At 49.4% G+C, this 11,446-nt stretch overlaps 1 protein-coding gene across 1 annotated transcript; it reads right to left on the bottom strand.

Annotated features, from left to right (window-relative positions):
• Positions 1 to 4,084: 4,084 nt before the first annotated feature.
• LOC144166825 (neprilysin-2-like) lies at positions 4,085 to 11,163 on the bottom strand. The gene is made up of 3 exons (XM_077696312.1): positions 8,975 to 11,163; positions 5,520 to 5,742; positions 4,085 to 4,264 (listed from the first exon to the last, which is right to left on the bottom strand). The coding sequence occupies exons 1-3, from the start codon at positions 11,161 to 11,163 to the stop codon at positions 4,085 to 4,087; spliced, it is 2,592 nt and encodes an 863-aa protein (XP_077552438.1).
• Positions 11,164 to 11,446: the final 283 nt, after the last annotated feature.

The following is an 11,446-nucleotide window of genomic DNA, read 5'->3' as shown; positions in this document are numbered from 1 at the left end:
AATTTCAAAGCTTCATTTTTACTGAGACTGATAAGCAGGTCTTTCTAATCTAGCAACATATTTTAATTGAAACCTAACATGGCAGGGAAATCTTCATTACAGCAGCCTCGCAATGATTCAAACTCTGTGGGGCCCCAGGATTTTGTTTGAATTATCAGACGTTCTTGCATATATGACTCTGGGCAAAATGACAGCACACATTAAGATTAGGCATTAATTTTAATCATTATTCTTTTTTAAGCTTTTTAAACACTAACTGCACAAAATAAACAAAGCAGAAGCGTAAGGTCCACAAGCCTAATGCTGTGTGCAACACTTTTGCAACTGCCGTGTTGTTTTTGTTTTTGTTTTCTTTTTGGTAACACGCGATTGCGAGTTTTCTTTTCGTTTTTGCGACAGTGGCCCGCGTGGTTTTAACCGCTTCGACAAGTGCAGGCAGCAAATCATGTTGAGAGGTTTCTTGAGGCCTGTTCATTGTTTTGGTTCCTAATTCGCATATTGGAAACAGTAAATAAGGCTAGAAAGCTGAGAAACATCACGGTCTACCTAGCTTGTGCTTCGATCTGAATGTTTGTTTACTAGCATTGCCTTGTTTCCTTGAAGGCTTGAGGTGCTTATTTTTCTATTTTTCGACTGTTATGATTATATAAGCTTGCAAATTTTCAAATAGTTGCCGGAAAGCCGTAGATGTTTTGCGGTATGGACACGCAAAAAGTGCGAGTTAACTGAATGACTGAGTTTTAAAAGAATAGCGGGCCAAATTGGAATTTTGTTTGAATTAAGTGAAAGTACAAATTATCAGAGTTGAATTATCGTGATTCAACTGTAGTTAAAACGGATGTCGCTGTAATGTAATTTAAGGTGTTCTTATTTCACTAAATTAAAATTTGGTTTTGCTGTCACAACACACTTTCTTTTGTTAGTGTGTCATGTTACACTGGCCTGTAGTTGTGCATTTGTACTGAATACAGGCTTAGTATGTCATGCAACTGGAAATGAATAAAACTAAAATAACTGCATTGGTTGTTGCGACCTTATTTCTGTTATGAGGAAGCCATGGAGCAAGAATACATAGGAAGCGAAACGGCCCATTGAGGCAAGCACAGGCAAGTGACCAGATAATGTCACAATGAAAACCGGGGCGGCCTGTAGAACTTCGTAGCTGCGACGGCGAAGGAGAGGGTAGCGGCACCTGATGGACGAACTGGCTGCGCAGTGAAATGCCGATTGCGACGGTCGCGCAGTTTCTTCACCCGCGGCAGATACCGCTAGATTAACTATATGACGAGCACTTGTGACATTATCTGGCCGTGCTAGGAAGCCTTGTTTAACCTCCTATATTGTCTTTGTCCGTGGAGGAGGCCCACTCTTCGAACACATTAAACTCATTTTAGCTGGAAGCTGCAGTGTGGAAATTAAATTTGAGTGCAGTGGTGTTTTAAAGTAGCCGTGCAGACAAAATGCGAGCTTGGTCCAGTAAGAAGTCTGCTCTATTCTGATTACAATGCCAGTTTTATCAGAAACTTCAAACAAATAAAATTTAGACATTTGGAAAAACTGATGAAGCAGTGGCGACACCCCAGCCACCTACAGGGATTTTTCTATGACATCACACAATATTGCTGGTGCTATAGGCGGCCACTGTGAACAAGCGTGATTGTAGTGGGGACTCTAGTTCCGCTTGATCTTATCACTTGAATGCTAATGTGCAATTAGTACACCAATCAGTACGGTTTTGGTGCAACCACTGCAACGTGAAATCTGCAAGTTTTTCACACTTTCTTGCATTTTCACTTGAATGGTAACATGCAGTTAACACACTGATAACCATGTCTTTAGTGCTTCACAGTAGCCGAAATTTGAGTTTTTCACTATTTCTTGTGTTTCTTCGGTACAAAAAGAGTCTTTGAAGCTGTATGAGTTACCAAAGGCTATTCCTTTCAAATTTAACGGAGTTGTATTTGGCCTCCATGGCCACTGTAACGTGATCAAAAGGTAAAAATTCTGATTCACTAGTCGCATGCTCTTTAACTGTGCCATCAAGAATGAATCCACGGAAGCTCATCACCAATGCAAATAAAAATTTTGCATGTTCTTTGGGCACAACAAGCACTCTATAAGCAGTGTGTTAAAGCCGTTCAAGAACGCTATGATGGCCTTGACTTGCTCTTCTGTAGATGTTGGCTCAACGTTGTCGTCGGCGGTCTCCTTCATGCGCTCGATAGAGAATCGCCAGGTCTTCAGGTAACGAGCGCATGAGGATTCGGTTCAGGATCACCGCGTACTCGGAAGCTGGTACGACAATTAAGGCTCTCTGGACAGCCAGTTCTGAATTGTACCTGCTCGTACAGGTCTCGGAGGCGTGCCACTTGCTTCGACGATTGAATCGGTGCGATGGTGAGTAGACTATCTACGCGGTCGTCCACGAGAAGTTATATGCGTCCAAACCGGTCGGTGAGGATCTTCACACCCTGACGGTAATTGGCATCATTTAGGCGGATCCATTCAACGGCGCGTTTCGCGTCTCCGGTAAAGTAAGACCTTAAATACCTAAATTTCTCTATGTCGGGTAGGTCCGGGTATTTATGAATGGCCGCCTCAAAACGGTGCCAAAAGTCCTGCCATTCGCGTGGCTCGTCATAAAAGTGGGGGACTTGCAGCGCCGGCAGGACAACCCGCGATGTCAATGGACGAGAGCCGACGTGCGACGGCGAGTTCGGATGGGCTGCAGGGCGATCGCCTTCAAGCACCATGCTCTGTGGTTGAACGGGTAGTGGTTCCCCTGCAGTTCCTCCGCTGTAAGCTCTCATGCCAGGCGCCCGGCTCATTCAAGGCCGAGCGCAGCTGGCTGATCGCATGGCATATGTTTTCTTGGTGTTCTATCACGACGGCAAAAACAGGAAAATGAAGCGAAAACACATACACACACATTCACACAAGGAGCAAAAAAACAGCTGCAAATGTTCGGGCTGTCCCAAATGACACAAGAGAAGATTTCAAAAAAATTGGGCCCATCTCCCCGCGAGGGGGACTCGATCGAGTAAATCCGTCGTATAGGGGGTGGGTGTATTGCGTTAACATTTAGTGTTTGGGGAGTTGGTCGTAGTGAATGCGTTGTATCAGCAGCTTCTTGACGTATAGTTTGAATTAGTCAAGGATATAAGGCGCGTTCGTAGCCTTTCATTCTGTGTCGGTTTTGTGGTGCAGTGGGAAGAGCACCATGTACATCGCGTTCCGCCCACAGGTAGTGAATGCGTTGTATCAGCAGCTTCTTGACGTAGTTTGAATGAGTCAAGGATATAAGGCGCGTTCGTAGCCTTTGAATCTGTGTCGGCTTTGTGGCGCAGTGGGAAGAGCACCATGTACCTTGCGTTCCGCCCGCAGGGTCGTGCGATCGAAACCAGGCGCCGGAAAGTATTATTTTTTTATATAGTGTAGGGGGAGGGGTGCGGACCTGTTGTTGAGAGCGAGGAGGGTAGCGTGATGCGGGAAAGGAGGAGTGGGGGAGAGGGCGCACCTGCGCGCTGAGCTGTTGCGGACGGACGGCGGACGCTACATGTGAGTTAAAGAAATGATCTGCATTTAAAATTAGCAGTGGCTTAGCTCGGCTATGTCAGGATATACGTAGCGTGAGCTAAGGTTCAGCCATCCAATCCAATCCAGTCCAGTCACTGCTCCTCACGCATGCGCAGTACGGCTCTCCAGGAGCCGCGCGAAACGGCTATCAAGCGGCTCCGGAGCAGCGTCAGACTTGGCTACTTACTACGCAACGGAGATGCACAGCTGGGCACGCGCCGGCGCCAGTGCGTCTGCCGCGGCTATGACGTCACTCCTCTGGAATGCGCAGACCGGTGAATGTGCAGACCCAATTCTCTACACAACCGTTCTCCAATTGGATTGGATTTCCAATCCAATCCAATTCAATCGAATGCTCGCGCTTGCGCAGTACGGCCCTTCAGGGTCCACGCGAAACTTGCTCAACCTCGGCCAGTGTGGCTTACGGTACCAAAAAAAAAAAAAAGACACCAAAATTAAAGACTGTCCTAAATCACTGTGCCGGGAAGCGGAGAGTGGGCAGAAGTCCTTAAGCGTCCAGGAAGGAGGAGCCCAAGGCCTCGTATAGACTCCGTTCCAGTCCCTGGCACTGCCCGGTGGCCACAGCAGCTGGACCAGCGTCCATCGGCCGAACGCCCCTCAGCGCGGCCAGCAGCGCCGGTCTCCCCGCCACAAACTCCGGGCACTCGAAGAGCAGGTGCGGCAGGGTCTGCGGGCGCCCGGCAGTGCCGGCTGCCGGGACTGCCAACCAGCTCCGGTGGTGTTTACGCTCCGGCGTACACACGGCCCCCACGGCCAACGTTACTAGATTATATATCTAGTAACGTTGCCCACGGCAGTGCCGCTGAATGAGCAGGCAGCCCGCCGCCGCCTGGGCTGCCGCGGTCGATGGGGGCAGCTCGTGGGCATCAAAGGCCAGCTCGTCGCCCTCGAGCCCGATGCATTCAACATTTTCGGTGATCCGAAAATATGTTCTTGTGACGTCATTGCAGACGTTACGAAAACACACGTTTTGGCGGGAGAATCAAAAGTTTAAATTAATTAATTTCCCAGTGAATAAAGATCGGTAGGGCTGGGGACCATGAAATCTTTCGAATAAAACAAACTTGTATTTTGTCTGCATGGCTCCTTTACGTGAAGATGGAGGCGAAAAGCAAAAACGCCCGTGTGTACGAGATTTCGGCGCACGATAAAGATCCCCAGGTGGTCCAAATTAATCCGGAGCCCTCCACTACGGCGCGCCTCATCGTCTGCGTTGCGAAACCCATGCATCCGGCGGCTCTTAACGCCGACCTCTAACATCGCCGCTAAAGTGTAATAGCAATACAATTAACGCGATGTCACTCAACACAACACCTTCACCATCAAAATTGGCCGGTAAGTAATAAAGTAACAATTAAGTTCTTGTGTAAAAATTTCGTTTTTGCCAATGGGACATCCACAGCATCAAAGCTAGGCCTAAGTGCTCTCAAAGCCATATAACTTGTTACCAAAACTATTCCGCGCGAAAACAAATACCAACCGTATAATTTTCAGGTGTCACTTGAAATATGCCTCTGCGAGAGTAGGATGTCTCCTTTCCCACTTGGGCACGTAAATTCGGCCGTGCAGTTTAAATTCCTCTATTTTTACTTTGTAGACAAACCTAGCGAGGAGCCGGAAAAATTACTATTAACATTTCATTCTGGTATTTTAATTGTTGCGGTTTGCCTTTGAATGCAGATTTACTACAGCAAAATCTGCCTCATAAAATGCATGAACGCAAATAAATTTGCAATTACGCTATAGTAAAAGTTTGCCGCTGTGTTTTCTTACTATATTACAAAGGAGAAAAGATGTCATGATTCCCGTTATACGGTATGCGATTTGAAAAGAAAAAAACAACAGTGAGGGCACTCCTCTTGCGACGACGCGTCACTCGTTCCTGATCTAGGCGAAGGCTCGGAAGTTCAAAAAGCGCAAACGTTCTTCAGTCTCATGGGCGTGCCGTGCGCGCAGCCAAAGGCATCCGCGAAGACAGGTAAGTTCCGCAGCGGCCCGTTGACGGAGTACGGCGCCGGGGAGCGGACGCCGTGGTGGAGACGCTCGTGGAAGTACTGCTCATCGTATGACTCGCATCGGTCCAGGGCGAACTCGTAGAAGAACAGGCGGTCCGTGGCGTAGGATCGGGAGTCGTGGAACTTGAACCTGCGTTTTAAAATGGCGATTTACGGGCGGACTATTTGGGGGCGCTAAAGTGGACGTCTGCCGAAATTGAGTGTCAGGTTCAGGGTCCTCCTCCTCCAGCTTTCACTAAAGAGTGACGAGGCTTGAGCAGCGTTGCGCGGCGCGGCCTGTAAATTTCACTACGCAGGTGAATTCACGGTGATAACTGTGAGATTACTCAAGAACCATAACTCCGTGAAGCGTCCTCGCAGGATTGTAAATGCCGATTCATACCACATTCTTTTGCTTCCCTCATTCATCATACCCTGTATTTCGACAAAAGTTTTTGGACATCATCGGGTCCACGGAGCCCGCTAACGTGACGTGCAGGTTTAGGCTCAGCCCCCATCTCCGGTAGCTCGCGGATGCTCCCGGCCCAAAATGTATTCGTCTTTTCTTCGCGTGGATATCAACCGGTTTTGGAGCAAAGAAAGGCACGCAGCCACGTGGAGGCTCAAATCGTTGCAGCCCAACGGCATTGAGAGCCACCTCGCTACCTCCAGGCTGTCGTCTGGTGGTGTCCCCGTACCCCGTACCTGTAGATGTGCCACTGACTTGCTCGTCCGGTGACGGCTTGGAACATTACACATCCGTACGCCTACGGCTCCCTCCTCGTCCATCCTAGAAATCCCGCTTAATCGCCGAAGGCGGTCACGCAAAAATTGGAACATAAAATATGGGGATTGTGTACTAATGTGCAGGCATTTCTTCCCAAGTCGAAGAAGATGAAAATTGACAGTACCACATGCCATAATGCCAACAAGTTAACCAACGAAGGAGATGTGGGCTTAGCTTTTGCTCGTGTCAAAATGGCTGCCTAACATTAAAATCCACCTCGTCATCATCTACTATGGTTCGTGCATCCTTCATCCTGCCACTATACGTAATACGACCGCGTCCCTTTAAAGTAGGCTTCACAATTATACACACATCAATGGCTGGGAAGGCATTTGCTAGGGGCACTGTAAGCAGTCATATCAAAGTACGAAGGCCCTTAATTATCAAAGTACAAAGCAGTCATATACAAGTACATGAAGCTCTACACACCAAATCATTAAAGTGGGCTGCACTACTAAACACAAATGCATTCCTAGCCCTATTTTTAGTATTTGTGCCATTTTTTATTACCTGTGAAGGCCCCCAATCACCTACATTTACGCGTTTAATAACGATACATGCGTCGACTTGGGGAATTCCGCATTGATTTCGCAGATATAGAACGTCGTGCTGAAATTGCCCCGCTTTTTCGGGGGTGTATTCACCGATTAAAACCCGCGCCTTCTTTTCGAGGTGTGTTCAGCATTTGCCGCCTTAGGTCACTGGAGCTTTCGCCACCATAACCTTTTTTTACGGTAATCAGAAGGGAAACGCTGACCACCAATGGCAGTTAAGAAGGCTGTCTTGTAAACTTTACAGGCCGTGCTGAGGAAGTGTTTTAAAGACGATAGTCTTTCTTGGGCTACTTAAACCCAGAATTTCGGTCTGTCTATATGTCTGTATGTTTGTCTGTCTGTCCGTCTGTCTGTCTGTGACTCGATTCAGCCACCCGGCCAAAGCAAGAGAACGCCTGCGCAATAGTCTTATACAGTCATAGCTAAATCTACCCGTCTTGGTCCGGTGTAATGTTCATACTTGTCAACATTGTTGAAGAAGAACAGGACATTACGCAAATATGAGACAACAAATCAATACAGAAGTGATATTTGCAGTGTTCCTTTATAAAAATTCAAACATTCTTGACTTTTGCGAAATTAAATACTTCATCAACTGCAGAAAAAGAATTCACTCCACCGTCGCCTGCTGTCGCCGGCGCCACTATAGCTTCTTGCGCCATTTTAAGAAATCAACCGGCAACAGTTACGCAAGGTTCCACTAGATAGTTCCCACGTTCTGATTGCAACGCATGTGGGGTAGGGAAACGCGGTTCTATAAACGTTGAAGTAGGGTGCCTCGATTAACGCGCGTCTTCGCCGTACGGCAGCGTTCGCATCGAGACACCCGGTTTGGAGCAGTGGAACGCGGGAAATTTAAAATGATTTAAGCAAACATTTGGCGTCTTTACCTTGGGAGGAGCGCGACGCAAGAGGAACAACATGACAGGTGAGCGGTAAAGCGAAGGGAGGCATTTACTTCGCAAAAGCCGATAAAGACTATCGTCTTTTGACGTCATTTGCAATGAAAGGAGCAGATACGCGGCCAATTTTTTGAAAGGGTCTTGTCAGGTCTTGTCAGAAATGTTTATTTTGCATTCTCAAACGCTTATTTCGGAAATATTTTTTTTTCTTACAGGAACAACTTGTAAACCAGCTACAGCTATTCGATTTCATGAAACGTTTCACGAATTAGGGCTTTACAAGAGGCACAATGCGGGCAAAAAGTATTCGGTGGCTTACCTGTCCTGATATTAGTGGTAACAAGCACTGATGGCGATAGTCGGTTAGTGGTGACCTGCCGATACCGGTTAACGGATTTTTCTAAAGATACGAAAGCACTGTTCAACTCGTTAAGTGCAAAATCCGCGCCGTTCACGGAGAAGATATGGCACACAAACAAATCTGGCTTACATATGGCCGATCGGCATACGGATGATCCCGGGCCGACGCACTCACGCCCGTGACGCATGCGACTGTTTAAAAGATTTTGTTCCTCTGGGTTTTCCTAAAAAAACTGCAGAAAGTGTCTTAAGCAGTGTACTGCCTCATTACTCGCAATGCAGCATATTATGCACCTAGTACCGATGCTTTACTGATCCGTAAGCCAACATGCAGTGCAAAGGCACGATGGGAAATTCAAAGGCTGGGGAATTACGTAACCCACAATAAAAGTTTTATTACGATTCTCAAGGAGGAAGTGATATTTAAGTCTCATAGCATTATGGACAAATAGGTCGTGGTTCTGTCAGTACTGCCGAGTTTGTTCATTAACATCACCACTGAAAGGCAGATATCGTGCTTGTCGTGAAATGGTCACTTACGAATTGTATTCCAGGCTCCACATCACGCCGTTGGGTTGATGCTCCTAGTAGTAAGCATTCAAACCAACCAAGTCTCTCCCTCCGTTCTTACGACTCTCCCTTCGGCATCTACTCTTGTGGTATACTATCGACAGCAGCCATTTTAACGACATTGTTAGTTTAAAATCTGTGTGATTTGTCTCTAAATCTTTGAATGAACTTGAGCGGCTCTTCACCGCGATTAAGCGCCTGATGTCTCACTTTTTATTTCCGTGCGCTGCATTCTGCCGGAACACTTCCAGGGCCACCGGAAGTGCGAGCAGGTCCCACGCGTCGTCCCGCGCTGAAACCTCGCTCGAGGACCGGTTGCCGTAGAATTGCCTTTGTAAGCAACTCGCCAGGAGCTCGAGCCTCAGGTGCGGCACGTAGGTTGCCGGACCGAGCTCCCTGTCGGAGTCCGTGAGGTGGGCGAACACCTGCTTCGCCAAATCTAGACCCAGCCTGGGAATATGGTGCACCATGAAGGCGTCCTTAGTGAAGTCTTTGTCGACAGCCGCCGGAGGAACGCCTACGTAGCCGTGGTCGAAGTCAATCCAAGGGCCTTCTCGAAGAGGCGGTCCCCTCCAGAATGTCTCGAAGCTGCGGTTGAACAGCTGGTTGAAGTTGTTCACCACCAGCGATTCAATGGCGCCCTGCCAGGTTAGCACTGGCGAGTGCATACCGTGCCCGAAGAGAAGGTGGGAGTAGCGGTCTCTCAGCCTTGGCTCCTTGAGCCAGTCCGGAACGAAGATCTGTCGCCGGAGATTGAAAATGTCGTCGCGGAACCGGTTGGTCACGCGCGACGTCAAGTTCAAGTCGTACCTAGCGCGACGCGCCACCTCTCCGATCACGTCTTCGACGAGAGCGTCAGTCGCGTCCTTGACGCTACGCCGGCTCCGCAATTGGGCGTTCCAGTAAACGTAAGCGAACGGTTCGGGCAGAGTCTTAGACAGTGCCCTCAGACAACGCAAGTCTGCCGCCTGTTTCGCAGAGTCGCCATCCTCCCAACCAGGCAGTCTCGCCCCTGCCAGGAGAGTGAGCTCCATGAAATCGTCAAAGTTGAGGAAGAGCGAGTACCGCACGTAGACCCTGAAGGCCAGGTAATTGAGTACGGTTCCTGGTCCGAAGCGCTCGATCAGCGCGACCAGATTCCTGTGAAAGGCATGACCTTTGACCAGAACTAAGGTGTCGTCGCGGACGTGTAAGAGACCACTGAAGACCCTCTCGAGGAAGGCGCGCCAGTTCCAATGGCGAGAGCTCATAAGCTGGGACACTGGTGTTGCGACGTAGTTCTTCACCCCCGTGCTCTCTCCGGCTAGTTTGACGAGGGTCTGCTCTAGCTTGAAAAGCTGCGACACGTCTGGAAGGCGGCCGCTTGTCTCCACTGCCGAGTAGAACCACTCGGTGTGCACGTCTGGCATTCGGACGAATCCGCGAAACAGCGGTTTAGGAGGCCCTATTGTAACGGCCAACTGAGCTGGTGTTCCCGGCTTCAGGACAGACTTGGTTATCGCCACGTCTGCGAGAGCGGGAATGCCGGCGTGTACAAGGACCTTAGCGGCAGTCACAGACACGTCGCGGGTCTTGTTGCTCTTGTACGGGAAGCCGTCCAAGCCGTAAGCTCGGAGGATCATCTGGAAAGACTTAAGTGAGTCGTGTCCTCCGGCCTTGTCCCGACAGAAACGCCAGAGCTTCAGAAGCTGCTTGAGGGAACCTTCGTCCATTTCTTTGTTCATCTCGGTGAGGAGCACTCGCTCGAGCTTTCTCAGCCGCAGCATCTGCGGTGACGCCAAGGCGGATCCTGGCGATGGTTTGTGACTCTCGAGCCAGTTTCCGCATACGTGTTGGTAGAAGTCGCTGCAGGGATCAATGCGGTCGTCGGGAAGATCATGCAGTTCATCGGCAAGCTCCTTGCAGCCGATGCCGTGACAGACATGAGTGGAATGCTTTGACGACGACGTCTGCTCTCTGATCGACGCGGGATCATGTCGGGGTTGACTTTCCGCCACAGTGGTGTCCGCGCTCCCGGTCGAATCGGCATCGGTAGCGTACCCAGCGTCTGCGGTTATACCCGGTACGAGTTGACGAGGACGGGCCACCGGCACCGTATCTCGAGGGCGGTGTGGCGCGACTCGTTTGGTGCCGGGTTGGGTCGGTGTAGCAGCGAGCGCTAGTTGGGCGGGCCGGGACTCGTCTACAGGGCCAGACGGAAGATGCGCGTATATGTGTTGCCTTTCGGGGAAGCTTCGCGCGAAGATGACCAACAGGAACACGATGGCGCAGATGAACACGAAGAGAAGAGCGAGGTCGCATTTCCTCGGTGCGTACTCTTCGGAGCTTGTGTAGAAACGCCTGGGATACGGCAAGGCGCCGTCGGTCGTGCTTCGGCTTGAGGACGAGGGGAAAAACATGGTTTTGAGGCGGAGGACCAATTCGTGACGATGCAGCACCGAGTTCTTCTTCCTCTTCTTCCGATCGCAGTCACGCGCTTACGTGGCTCGCTCGAGGGTGACGATGAAGTTTAGGGAGAGCCTCATCAAGCTGCATTTTACATGGGGATCAGCCAAGAAGCAAGGCGTTTTTATATCGCGTCAAAAAGAATTAGAGGTGAAATATTACAAGGATAAGCAAGACGTCGCAGTTCAGCCGAAAACATATACCACGAAAACATGTGCCGATAGCAAGAAAATGAAT

This window comes from Haemaphysalis longicornis, unplaced genomic scaffold (genome assembly GCF_048455015.1).
Source record: "Haemaphysalis longicornis isolate Haplotype H1 unplaced genomic scaffold, Haemaphysalis longicornis Haplotype H1 scaffold_19, whole genome shotgun sequence".
Classification (NCBI taxonomy): Eukaryota; Metazoa; Arthropoda; class Arachnida; order Ixodida; family Ixodidae; genus Haemaphysalis; species Haemaphysalis longicornis.
The sequence above is the reverse complement of the archived record's forward strand: the minus strand, read 5'-3'. Positions and strand labels throughout refer to the sequence as shown.

Excerpts from the sequence above, each read along its gene's own strand:
- LOC144166825 (XM_077696312.1), bottom strand. The coding sequence starts at position 11,163 with ATGTTTTTCCCCTCGTCCTCAAGCCGAAGCACGACCGACGGCGCCTTG. Across the intron at positions 5,743-8,974 it reads GCAGCGCACGGAAATAAAAA|GTTCAAGTTCCACGACTCCC; the intron begins GTGAGACATCAG and ends TTTAAAACGCAG. Across the intron at positions 4,265-5,519 it reads CGCCCATGAGACTGAAGAAC|ACCCTGCCGCACCTGCTCTT; the intron begins GTTTGCGCTTTT and ends GGGCGCCCGCAG.